This window comes from Protopterus annectens, chromosome 9.part0 (genome assembly GCF_019279795.1).
Source record: "Protopterus annectens isolate FY-2018-M chromosome 9.part0, PAN1.0, whole genome shotgun sequence".
Classification (NCBI taxonomy): domain Eukaryota; kingdom Metazoa; phylum Chordata; order Ceratodontiformes; family Protopteridae; genus Protopterus; species Protopterus annectens.
The window spans coordinates 911,941,071-911,953,213 of record NC_056743.1 but is presented as its reverse complement, the minus strand read 5'-3'; the positions used below and the strand labels follow the sequence as shown (position 1 = coordinate 911,953,213).

General features: G+C 45.8%; 1 protein-coding gene across 1 annotated transcript in view; it reads left to right on the top strand.

The window, feature by feature from the left end:
• The window catches only part of NEMP1 (nuclear envelope integral membrane protein 1), a 420,672-nt gene that overhangs the window by 300,188 nt on the left and 108,341 nt on the right, over positions 1-12,143 (top strand). The window contains exon 7 of the mRNA XM_044083655.1: positions 5,559-5,796. Coding sequence (XP_043939590.1) covers positions 5,559-5,796 — 238 coding nt within the window. The remainder of the gene's footprint in view (positions 1-5,558; positions 5,797-12,143) is intronic.

Sequence of the window (12,143 nt, the reverse complement as noted above, 5' to 3'; positions counted from 1 at the left end):
TTCAAAATCAGGGACATCCCTAAAAATTAGGGACAGTTGGGATGTATGACATCTGCCCTAAACAGATATGCCAGCGTTTGTCCTGCTGTGATACTGTGTGGCATTGTAAAGTGATGGTGTAACATTATTACCTGCTAGAGTGGCTGCTTCTCTTACACAGTCATGTAATGTAATCCCAGAACAACTGTTGGTAAACATCCACAGAACAAGTTGTGTGGTATGGTATTCCTATTTTTCCTTTACATTCACTCATTCTGATGCATGATATATTTATTTAAGCACCAACTTGTTGTATGTCTACGGTGGCTTAGTGGTACTTCATGTTGGGTAATGTGTACAAGGTCCAGGGTTCGAGACTGACATAGGTGTTTTATTTTGTTCTTGAGCAGAACAAGGGCCCTCACATACAGAGTGACTAAGGCACTTTTAAGCAGTTGTAAGCGGGTTTGCGTGATGCCTAGCAATGCTTAGCTAAGTGCTAACAAGTGCAAACTCGCGCAAACCCACTAACTACTGCTTAATAGTGCTTACTTCCACTAACCCCTGCTCATTTCTTTGAAAGAAAAGAAAAATGGGGAGATAGAAAAGTGGTGAAAAAGGGGCACAAAGTTGGAAAGACAGTATGGAAAATAGCTCGGGATGTGCAGGACGGGTGTAGGGAAGGTACATAGCTGCCCATTTCTCTAACAGCAACAGCTGTGCACATGGAATTAATTTGGAGGTAAATATGAAACCTTCAACCCCTGAGAGAGGGGTGAGGACAACAAAGTATGTTGTAATGCCAATTAAGTAACATTTTATGTGTCCAGTGGACATGCTTGCAAAATTGGCAGCTATGTATTGGGCGTAATTTTTTTTTTTTTTTTTGGGAGCAGATTCCCCCCTTTTTTTTTCAGGTGAGAGTGGAATTTGGGGTAGGGGACATAGGTATATTTGGGGAGGTAAGTTGGGGAGGTGAACAGACAAGACAAACAAGACGCATACAGGGGCATTATATGACACGTGGTGGGTGAACACCTTTGACGGGGAGGGATGTTTGGAAATTGCAAGCCCATGAGCCCACAGATGGAAACAGTGGGACTGAGGTCCCCACCCATGGGCAGTCACCAATGCACCTTCACAGCCCAGAGGGTGGCTGTGCTGGGGGCTGTGTAGGAGGGGCAGGCTGACCCGGGAGTTGCACCACTCGTGCCTCAAGCTGGCGTAGAGCCTCTGCAACAGAACGTTAAATCTCTCTATGCACCACAGCCCGGACCGTTTGAAGGGTGATAGATGGTCCTTCTCTGCCCACGCTTGCACGGGGGGGCCGAGCCCCATCCCCTACAGCGTTTCCACCTGAAGGTGGCACAGGGCCAACAGAGGAGGACGTCCCAGACCTGCTTGTGCCAGGTGCCATGGCCAGCTGAGGTGGGACAGGTGGATCTGCTGGGACCGGCCTTCCCATATGAACTATGTTTTGGAGAGTTTAATAAAGATATGGGTTAGTAACAGTCAACAGCATTCCCAATTAGTTATAACAACATGCAGAAGTATTCCCATTAACCCAATATACCAGATTTTCAACAGTTGAAAAGCAAGCATAACACATGCATATATAGAGCAATAGTGGACATTACAACAGCATGCAGGTTGAATCGATGGCAACAGGCCACCAATACTGTGGTAATTTAACAGGGCACATGCATAGAAATAAATGCAAATATTTATAAACCAATAGGACATATGTCCCAACAAATGTTTTGAGATTAGACATACTGATTGAGGTGTGGAATTGCATTTTTATGCACATACAGTAGGGTGGAAAAAGATAGCTCAATTAACTTGTATATCCTTCTAGTTTTCACTGCATTCCTATTAACTGCAGTCATATGTCCCTTACATGTATTATTATACTACCCAATGTCCTTATATTGTGCAATTGGATTTTGTTAGATCAATATATACATTAGCTGTATCTTACATAAAAACTGTCTAAGATGCAGATGTTGCTGCTACATATTTTGAGAGTTGCTCACACACACTACTGCTAAAATGGTACATTGACAGCTCTACTTTCATATAATTATCTAGATATGTTCAGGTGAAAGTATCAGTTATATAACAGCTCCCTACATTTCTGGCAGCACACTGACATTTCTGGGGAACACAATAGCAAGCTACTCATGTGGCAGATTAACCTGTACATGCTGGGCATGAACCAACAGTTGAGGGCTGTAAATATGCATAAAAGCTACTGGCACTCCCTTCATCCACATTATATGGGCCTACCCAAGTGTGGGTTAACACTGCTTAATACAACACTACTATTTGTAGAATGCCAACAGTACAACATATCAAAGAAAATGACACAGACGCACACCAGGAATTATACTTTTATTAAAGGATTATTACACCTTTATTTATTGGGTTAAAACACTTTTTGAAGGCTCTCTATTTATTTTATATAACAGTACATGCAGAATAATTACTAACCTGCCTGATGATGCAGCCTTTGCAGCCTATCTTCATGGGCTTGCTGATTCATAGCCCGGACACCTGCAGCTGTGAAGTAAATGCAGTGATATTGAGACATACCTGTCCATAGTATAGACAAGCATAGCAATTCTTAACTACGTAATACAATGGCTACTTACTCAGTACTGGGGCATTAGGCATTGCATGGGATTCCTGGATCCACTGGTCCAGTCGATCCTCCTTACATCGCTTCAGGTCAGAATAATGGTGCCTGACCTGCTCACCAGTCCGAGGAACACCAATGGCACTGGTGAGATCACGAGCAAGACTATTCCAGGCCCCCGTTTTATATTGGGTACCCTGGTACTGGCCCTGCAGGAGTTTCTCCTCATGATTGTGGACAAGGAGCCAAACCATTACTTTGGACTCCTCAATACCCCTAAATCGAGTGCCTTCTCCAACACCGGTCATGCTGACTGCAGAAGGGAGCTACAACCAGTTATAGCAATTATTCCCACCTGTAGAGCTTAAATGTGGCTCATTTCCCACACTTATTTGTGATTGGCCAGTTTTGAAAAAACTCGGCTGTAGGCACACCTGCTTAGCTGATGTTGGCAATGTTTAAAATTCCTTTGATAGATGTGTTTGTTGAAAGTGCATGCTTATGAAATGCTGTCATGGCTTAATGGTTCAGTACTGTGACTATAGTGCCCAGTATCTGGAGTTCGAGCCCTGTCACTGCTTTTTATTTTCCTACTAGGCAGACATTGACTGGTTAAGGTACAGTAAAGGAGGTGTGGCCGTGTTTAGCCAACTTTGCTCAACTTTGCCCGACGTTGTCCAACGTTGCTCGGCGTTGCCCGACATTGCGCTGGTTAGCTTGGTGTGCAGCTATGTGCAAATAAGTTGTGGTTGCGCTGGTTGACGCGGTGCGCAGCTACGCGCAAAGACATTGCGCTAGGTAATGCATTGCGTAGCTACAAGCAATTTAATTTAAATATGCTCAATACTGGTAAAATGTGCTTAGCAGTACTTTGTATTGCTTACAGTAAGGTATATATTGCTTAAAATAAGGTACTCATGCCTCAGAACGCATAACCATTTCACCTTCATATGTATATAATTCGTTCTCTACTACATTTAACATTTCAATGCTTTTCACAAAACTTATACATAAAAAATGTCAGGAAATACTTTTGTATACAGATTTCCAACAGAAAATGGAATGTGCAGTAGTGGGACTTGAACCGGGGAATGCCTCCTTTTTGTGCAAAGGCTCTAACCACTACGCTATCGCTATTTTGCTTAATTTGCATATATTTTTCTTAATATCCTCTTCGGTGTCTAAGCTGCTAACTGTAGCTAAGCAATGGGCAAACCCGCGCAAACACGTCAAATATGGTCAGCTATATCGGAAATAAAACAAAACAAAAAAAAGATTTCCTTTTAATTTTTAAATGTGTACTTGGTTTAGCATATGAGGGAGTGTAGTGTTACAATGTATAAATGTGAGCGGACTCGCTCATGCAACTCGACATTTCTCGAGTTTCTTTATTGCAGGGGCGTGGATTTTTGGACTGCTCGGCAGTACGACACGCCCCCTACACTTGTCCACGCTCGTGTAAGCTTTAGAGTTGAGGCAGCACGCCCACATTAATATGCATGGCGTGCTGCCCGTCCTACTCTTAGACTGGAGCTTCTGTGTAAGACTAATCTAGTCTTACACGGAAGATTAGTAAATTCTGGGGTTTGTTTTCAAGCCTGAGATGGTAATTTTTTTGTTTATCCTCAAAGTCTGTTTTTGGTTCTCGCCTTTAAACTGGTGTGTGTCGGGGGGGGGGGTGCAGTGGTAGACACACACACACCTAATAGAGAGCATCACCCAGGGCACCATGCAGTATATCTACAGCTCTGTCTGTATGTTTGAGACGCACAAGGTAATGTAATGTCAGAGCACATTACTGCATTTTCACTGTCTAGGTTTGTTGCTACTTATCTGTTACAGTGAGTTTGTAACTTTAAGGCTTACGGGCTAGCTAGAGTGATTTATATGTGATGTGATACACTCTCTTTAGGGCGTTCTCAGTTGTAGTTCACATCTCATGAAGCTTCAACTACTGTTGCCATACCTGCTTTCTGACATGATAGCATTCTTTTGAAGCTACAGCAACAGGTGTATGTATGAGTGAAATGCAGATTTTTTTGTAATGGTGGGAAAGCACTTCTGTTGCTTGGTAGCAGCAGCTGTCAACAGATTTATTTCCTGGAAGAAGTTTAAAAAATTAAAGCCTTTGGAGAAGCAGTTAATGCACATTTTAGGATTCCTTAAAGAAAATAATAATATTGTTCTGTATTTCTGAGCAGTTAAACATGAACTCTGAACTAAAATGTATGGCTTTTTGTTTTGGTCACATAGTATGATGTGGAAGAAGGGTGAGCAGTGAAGTACCTAGAATAATTTCTGACATGGGCTTGTACTGACTAGTTAAAGTTCTGTTAGCATAGTACTGATGGGGAAAAAATAAAACAAATGTAGAATTAACATGCTTTGTTTGGCATATTTGATAGAAAGGACCTTGGTCAGGTTCTCAAAAAACTTTTTTCCTAATTGAATTGCTAGAGCATATAAGGCCAGCTGTACTGTTTTGCTGAGGTTTTCTTGAGTGTCAGGTTATTATTTAGCTACTCCATATACCCGTTTAAAAAAAACACTATTTACTGTTAAAGTATTTGCTGTTAAAGAGCTTAGGGGAAGATACCCAGACTCTGGTATAGGGTTGATTTTCGAGGGTTGCTTGGCTTAGGCTGTGCAGGTACTTAATCCTTGGCCTTGAATACCTCAGATCATACAGTATTTAGTGTAGCATATGAAATTGATTTTGTATGCGAGACTGCTTCAAAGTAGCTCATGACAGTCATTTTATACTTACATTTAAAGCTGGGTTTCACAGGTAGCAAAGGTTGCTGTTGTTTTCATAATGCTTTGATATTATCATGCAGTGAATGATTCATAAAATAGTTTAATGCCAGAACCACTTACACTAAAATGTTTAATCTTTTAACACACATTCACTGTTTTTCTTTTTTGCTCTCTCTTTCTCCAGGCTATGTGTCAGTTGTTGGTTTTGTCAGCTTTGCTGTTTGCTACAAATATGGCCCTTTGGAGGAAGAGCGCAGTATAAATATCTTAAGTTGGACTTTGCAGTTGGTTGGCTTACTTCTAATGTACGCTGGCATTCAAGTGAACAAGATTGCAGTGGCGCTGATTATTGTGGCCATTTGCACCAAAAACATGGAGTACCCTGCACATTGGCTATACAGACATATCTCTGCAGCATACAGGTATTTCTTATCTTATTGTCTTAGTTTTGGTTAGCAACAGAGGAATAAAAAGACCAAAGATCATTTTAAAGCTAGTGGGCATATCTCTAACTTTGTGTGTTACAGAAGTGAAATATGTGCTTCAGAATGGACTTTACATGTGTAAAACTTAGCAGTCAGCAAATGCATTAAATTTTTGCAATACATTAAGGCAAGAGTGTAGCTAGTCATTATTTTGTGGATACTTAGTTTTCCGATCTTTTCAGAAACTTGACATTCAGAGGCTAAAATATGATGTAATGGGATCCTATCTCGCCTACATTCATAACTGATGGGTTCTGAGACGATCCATCGGCTCCGACTCGGCCACTAGATAATAGAACAAAGTCTCTAATTGGCTGGGCTACCCCTTATCCCAGAATGCACCACGCCTGCTTCCCCAGATCACATTTGCCACTTTTCAAGCTAGACGTGGTCTCGACTTGGCTGGAGCTAACTGATTTATTGTTACTTTTTGGTCTTTTGACCTAGGGGTTTCTTCACTAATTTAACAAAGCTGTTTTAACAGCTTTACGTGTGTGTTAACCTTTTTCAGTGTGATTGAAATTTTACTTATTTTACTGGGCAAGGCCCGTTTAAGTTAGAGGGCCTTTGCCCTTATGTGTGAGTTAATGTGGTGATTTGTTTTTGCTTCTTGTAGTTGTGTTATCCTCCTACTGTACGTCCTGCTTATCGGGTAAGCCCGTTTTTAGTTAGAGGGCTTCTGCCCGTTTGGTGTTCTGTAACTCGGGCCAGTCCCGTTTTTGAGTCAAGGGCTCGAGCCCTACTTTAAGGTGGTTGTTTTTTGTGTGGTAAAAAGTTAGTGGTGTGATACGATGTCTAAGGAGCAAAAGTCTGGTTTTAAAACATGCACCAAGTGCAACTACAAAATGTCTATTACGGATAGCCATACTGATGTTAAGTTGTCAAACTCGCCTTCATTCTTGCTGGATGGGTTCGGAGCCGATCCTCTGCTCCGACTCGGCACTTGCTAAGCTCGAGAGCTAATTTTACCAGCTCGAGGCAACCCTATATCCCATGATGCAAGGCGTGACTACCCAGATCTCATTTGCCGCTTCGCGAAGAGGTCTTCTTTTACCAGCTCAGGTAGTGTTTTTTGTAATTTAACTTTCTAAAGTTAAAAATCTTCCCTTTTTTCTGTGTGGGTGAACTTCAGTATTAGAGTTAGTCTTTCTGAGCCTTCTCTTTAACCCTATACTCCCTCAACCTATTAGGTTTAGTTATTTTCCCCTTCAGGCCTTAAGTCTCCCTTTCCTTAATTCCTGTCAGGGTGTTTGAGTGTTGTACTTAGTTCCCCCCCTTCTTCTTAGTTGATTGTGTGGGTGAACTTTGTGTGTGTTTGTGCACTGGGTATAATTATGTCCAAAGAATCGAAGGTCTCAGGCTTCAAGAAGTGTGACTCGTGCTGCCAGAAGATGTCTCTGACAGACGGTCACACTTCTTGCGTGTACTGCCTGGGACCTCTACACCTGCAGGACTCCTGTGCCATTTGTCATTCTTTTAGCCACAGAGTCCTGCAGGAACGTAGGAATAAATTAATCCTACGAGGCTTATTGAAGCCAGAGAGCTCCCCGACCAAGACCGGGTCGGGGAAGCCCTCTAAGCCACCTAAGCCCCAGGCTTTGAGTTCGAAGCCTTCGGCTGTGGCTCCGACTCCTTCGGAGTCTAGGTCGGTTCCGGCCGGAGCCGATCTTTCTCTCTTAGAGGCGGTGGTATCGGTGCCAGCCGGCTCCGATATGCCTGCATCGAAGTCGATGTCGGCTCCGGCTGGAGCCGACATTTCTATATCCCAGACTGGAGCCGATAAGTTATCGGCTCCGACTGGAACCGAGGGGTCTTAGGCTCCGCTGGCTCCGACTAGGAAGAGATCTCTGTCTCCTTCCCTGGAGTCGATTCGCTCGGCTCCGGGATCTCTGCATTCGGAGCGGAGCCATCGGAGCCGATCTTCTAGGTCTTCCAGGCTCTCTGACCACGACTTGGAGAGAGTGGTAAGCAGATTGCTGAAATCACAGGCACTGGCCCAGATGCTCCATAGCCCGTCTCAGCAGATGACCGCTCTCACTCATCCCCCTGAAATTCCTCCTTCGACTATCTTCTAGAGTTTGGAGCCGGAGCTTCTCGAAACCTTGACTGTTGGTGCGTCGGAGCTGATGCCACCCCTTTCGGCTCCTTCGTCTTCTACTCCGATTTCCTCCATGATACCTTCCATGGAGGGATCTGGTCGTCGTGACTCCCGTGTCGGCTCCGAGGGGCGAGTGGCATCGGACCCTTGTCCGGCCCCCGTTCTCCCTCTCGGAGCTTCGGCTTTGGTGAGTTCGGCACCGACATCGGCCTCGGAGCCTTCTCTTTCGGCGGGGCCGGGAGTTCCTGTTTCTTCGGAGCGGGAGCTCTCTGGCCTCCCTGGAAGGGGAGCCTTTGAGGTGATGAGGAGTGTTCTAGACCCTCAGCTGAGTCAACAGTTGGTTCCATTAGCTCCCCCCTCCTCGGTGCTTGCTGATATCTCTTCCTACTCTCTTGCTCCCGGACCCAGAGATCCATCGCCCCAGGTTTCCCCACTGGGGAGAACTTCCTCTTCCGAGGTTTCTCCTGATCCTTCGGGCGAACCCCCGCGTAAGAGGACGTGCAAGAGGAAGCACATAGACTCCCGTGAGTCTACAACATCTGATACTGACTTAGATGAGTCGGAGGGATCCCCAAGGTCCCCCTCTGAGGATGTCTCCTTTTCAGACATCTTGGAACTCCTTAAACAGAGGGGGAACTGGCCTTCCCTTAACCCCTCCGAGGATGAGTCAGTATACCTGGAGGCTTTTGGATCTCGACCTTCCACCTCCTGCGTGTCTCCGCCTTTCGACCCTTTCATGGAAGTGGTGGCTCGAAGGGCGTGGGCGGCCCCGGATTCTGTGGAACCAGTCCCTAGGAGGCCATCTAAATTTATCACCGCCCTGGTAGGCAAGCAGTTTCTCACCAAGGGTGTCCCTGTTGATGCCATGGTGGTGGCAGCTGCCACCAAGAAGGAGCTTGCCGATCCTTCTGTACCTGTCCATCCTCCTAACAAGGAGTCTAGGACCATGGATAGGTATGGTAAGCGGATTTTTTCCTCAGCGACCTTCACTATGCGCTTGCTGAATTATCTCTGTGATTTTACCCGGCTTCAGAGAGATATTCTCAAGGAACTAGGTGAGGTAGTGCAGGATCCGTCAGCTGCCGGGGCTCAAGAGAAAATTACCTCGCAGCTGGGAATCCTAAATTCCTTAACAAACTCCTCCATGCGGCTCATTTCTTATGCGGCCGATGGAGCGAGTAGAGCCGCAGGCACAGGAGTGGCCCTTAGGCGTCAGTCCTGGATGTGGCTTTGCAACTTCGCAGATCCCTTTAAGGTGTCCTTCACAAATACTCCCTTCGACGGTTCGGCTTTGTTTGGACCTCAGGTGAAGGAAACATTGACCAGATGCGAGCAGGACGGCAAGACTCTTTCTGCCGTAGGAGTCCGTTTCTCCTCCCCTTCAAGACCTTATCCTAAAGGTCAGAAGGGAGGGAAGATGTGGTTCCGTAAATCTCAGGGAGTCACGCCGGACGCACGTGGTCAGTTTACCCCCAGAGGCAGAGGGGGTAATAACAATGGACACCGCCCTAGGGGCAGAGGGGGTCCGCAGAATCAGGGTAGCAGAGAGCCTCTCCCTGACAAACCCTTCCAGCATCCCTGAGGTGTTGCCCGACTGTTCACCCTTGGAGGCAGTCGGGGGAAGATTGTCGCTGTACCCAACAGCCTGGCTTTCCCTTTCTCAAGACACTGGGGTACAGTCGATCATATCCGAGGGTTACAAGATTCCCTTCGAAAACTATCCTGTTCCTCAGAAGGTATCCCTCCCAGACGTTGCACCTGGTCTAAGGGAGTTCTCAAAGCTGGAGGCATCAAAACTTCTAGCAAAAAGAGCCATCCAGCCAGTCCCAGCAGACCAAATAGGATCCGGGATCTACTCAAGATTCTTTTTGGTCCCCAAATAAACGGGAGATTGGAGACCAATTCTAGACCTCAGCAGACTAAACAAGTTTGTCAAGAAGGCAAGATTCCGGATGGTCACGCTTCAGTCCATTTTACCCTTTTTGGGCAAGGACAACTGGATGTGCTCGGTAGACCTTCAGGATGCGTACTATCACATAAAAATTCACAGGCGCTCCAGAAGGTTTCTCCGCTTTCGGCTGGGGACCAGTCATTTTCAATTCAGAGCCCTGCCCTTTGGTCTCACTACAGCCCCCAGAGTGTTCAAATGCATGGCAGCGGTCACGGCTCACCTGAGACGTCAAGGATTCCAGGTGTTTCCGTATCTAGACGACTGGCTCCTCACGGCCACCACCAGGCATCATCTTCTCCAGACCAGGGACTACACTCTTCATATGTGCAGCCAGTTAGGAATTTCCATAAACTTCGAAAAGTCCTCCTTGTTACCTTGCCAGTCTATTACCTTTATAGGCGCAGAACTAGACACTGTTGGGATGTCAGCAAGACTCACAGATCAAAGACTTCTGGACATCCAAAGATATGTTCAGATCATCCTACTCAGCAAAAAGATCAGGGCCAAGTTTGTCTTGAAGGTGCTAGGACTTATGGCGGCTGCCATCGTACTTCTTCCTTTGGCTCGCTTCCATATGCGGCTACTGCAATGGATGTTATTCAACCAGTGGTCCTTCCAGCAGCTTCCCTTGCGCCACGAGATCATCGTGACACAATCTTGCAAGAGTCACCTGACCTGGTGGATTTCTTCCCCTCAAGTCCTCCAGGGCAGACCGTTTGTTCCCCCGGCCCCGGTTGCCACAGTCACATCGGATGCCTCCCTGATCGGGTAGGGGGGGCATTATCAGGGCAGGATGGTCCATGGCACTTGGCAACCTTCGAATACCATCTGCACATAAATGTCCTAGAGATGAGAGCAGTGCTTTTAAGGTTGCAAGCCCTCAACGACTTTCTTCCTTTAGGAACTATTGCAGTTCAGATGGACAACATGTCCGTAGTATGGTACATCAACAAACAGGGCGGGACCAAGACCTATCCACTGTGTCGAGAAGCTCTCAGACTTTGGCAGTGGGCAATCTCCTCTCATCGGTTTCTGATAGCAACGCACATCCCTGGGAAATCCAACTTCATTGCGGACAGATTGAGCAGAGCTATTCTCATGCCTCACGAGTGGTCTCTCAAACAATCAGTAGTGGAGGAGATTTTTCAGAAGTGGGGCTTCCCTTGCTGCGACCTTTTTGCTACACCCCAAAACAGCAAATGCCCAGACTTCTTCTCCCTCTTTCCACTCCCAGGCCAAACCCCCAGAGACGCTCTAACCCAGGTTTGGCCCCGGGGACTTCTTTATGCTATTCCTCCATTCCCCTTGATACCTCAAGTCATTCAGAAAGCTACCGTTTTGAGAGCCAAGTTGATTCTCATTGCCCCTTACTGGCCTCGACAAATTTGGTTCCCGTTCCTTCATCGCCATCTCTTGGTACAGCCTTGGCGTCTGGACCCAGTTCCAGATCTTTTGACCCACCAGTCGGGTCATATGCACCAGGCCATTCGCTCTCTCAACCTCACCGCTTGGTTGCTCCACTTCCTTCATTAGCCAGGCTTCCTATGATTTCTAATCCTGTAAGGGATATCATAGTAGCTTCTCTAAAGTCCTCTACCAGAAAGATTTATGCTAGTAAGTGGCAGCGTTTTTCCTTCTGGGCAAAGTCCAGGGACATAGACCCCTTTACTGCCCCAGTTCAGTCGGTGTTGGACTTCTTAGCTGAGATTTTTCAGTCGGGTTCTTCTTTTTCGACAGTCAAAGTCCAGCTGGCAGCAATCTCAAATTTTTATGTTGGCTTAGCGGACCAGAATATAATGTCTCACAAGCTTTGTAAAGCCTTTCTCAGGGGTATCTTTCTTCTAAAGCCCCCAATTAAAGATCCTCCTCCGCAGTGGGACCTCAATTTAGTGCTGACATCCCTGATTCTTCCCCCCTTTGAACCGGCTGCTACATGCTCTTTAAAATTTCTCTCTTGGAAGACAATTTTTCTGGTGGCTATTACTTCAGCTAGGAGAGTGTCTGAACTTCATGCTCTCTGTGTTCGACCTCCCTACTTGGTTTTCCACAAGGATAGAGTATCTCTAAGAACAAATCCATCCTTTTTGCCCAAAGTGGCTTCCCAGACTAATCTTAACCAGTCTATTGATCTTCCAGTATTTTTTCCGAATTATTCGGACAGAGCGGAACAGAAACTGCATTATTTGGATGTTCATCGCCAGCTCAGATACTACTTGGATAGAACTAAACAATTCA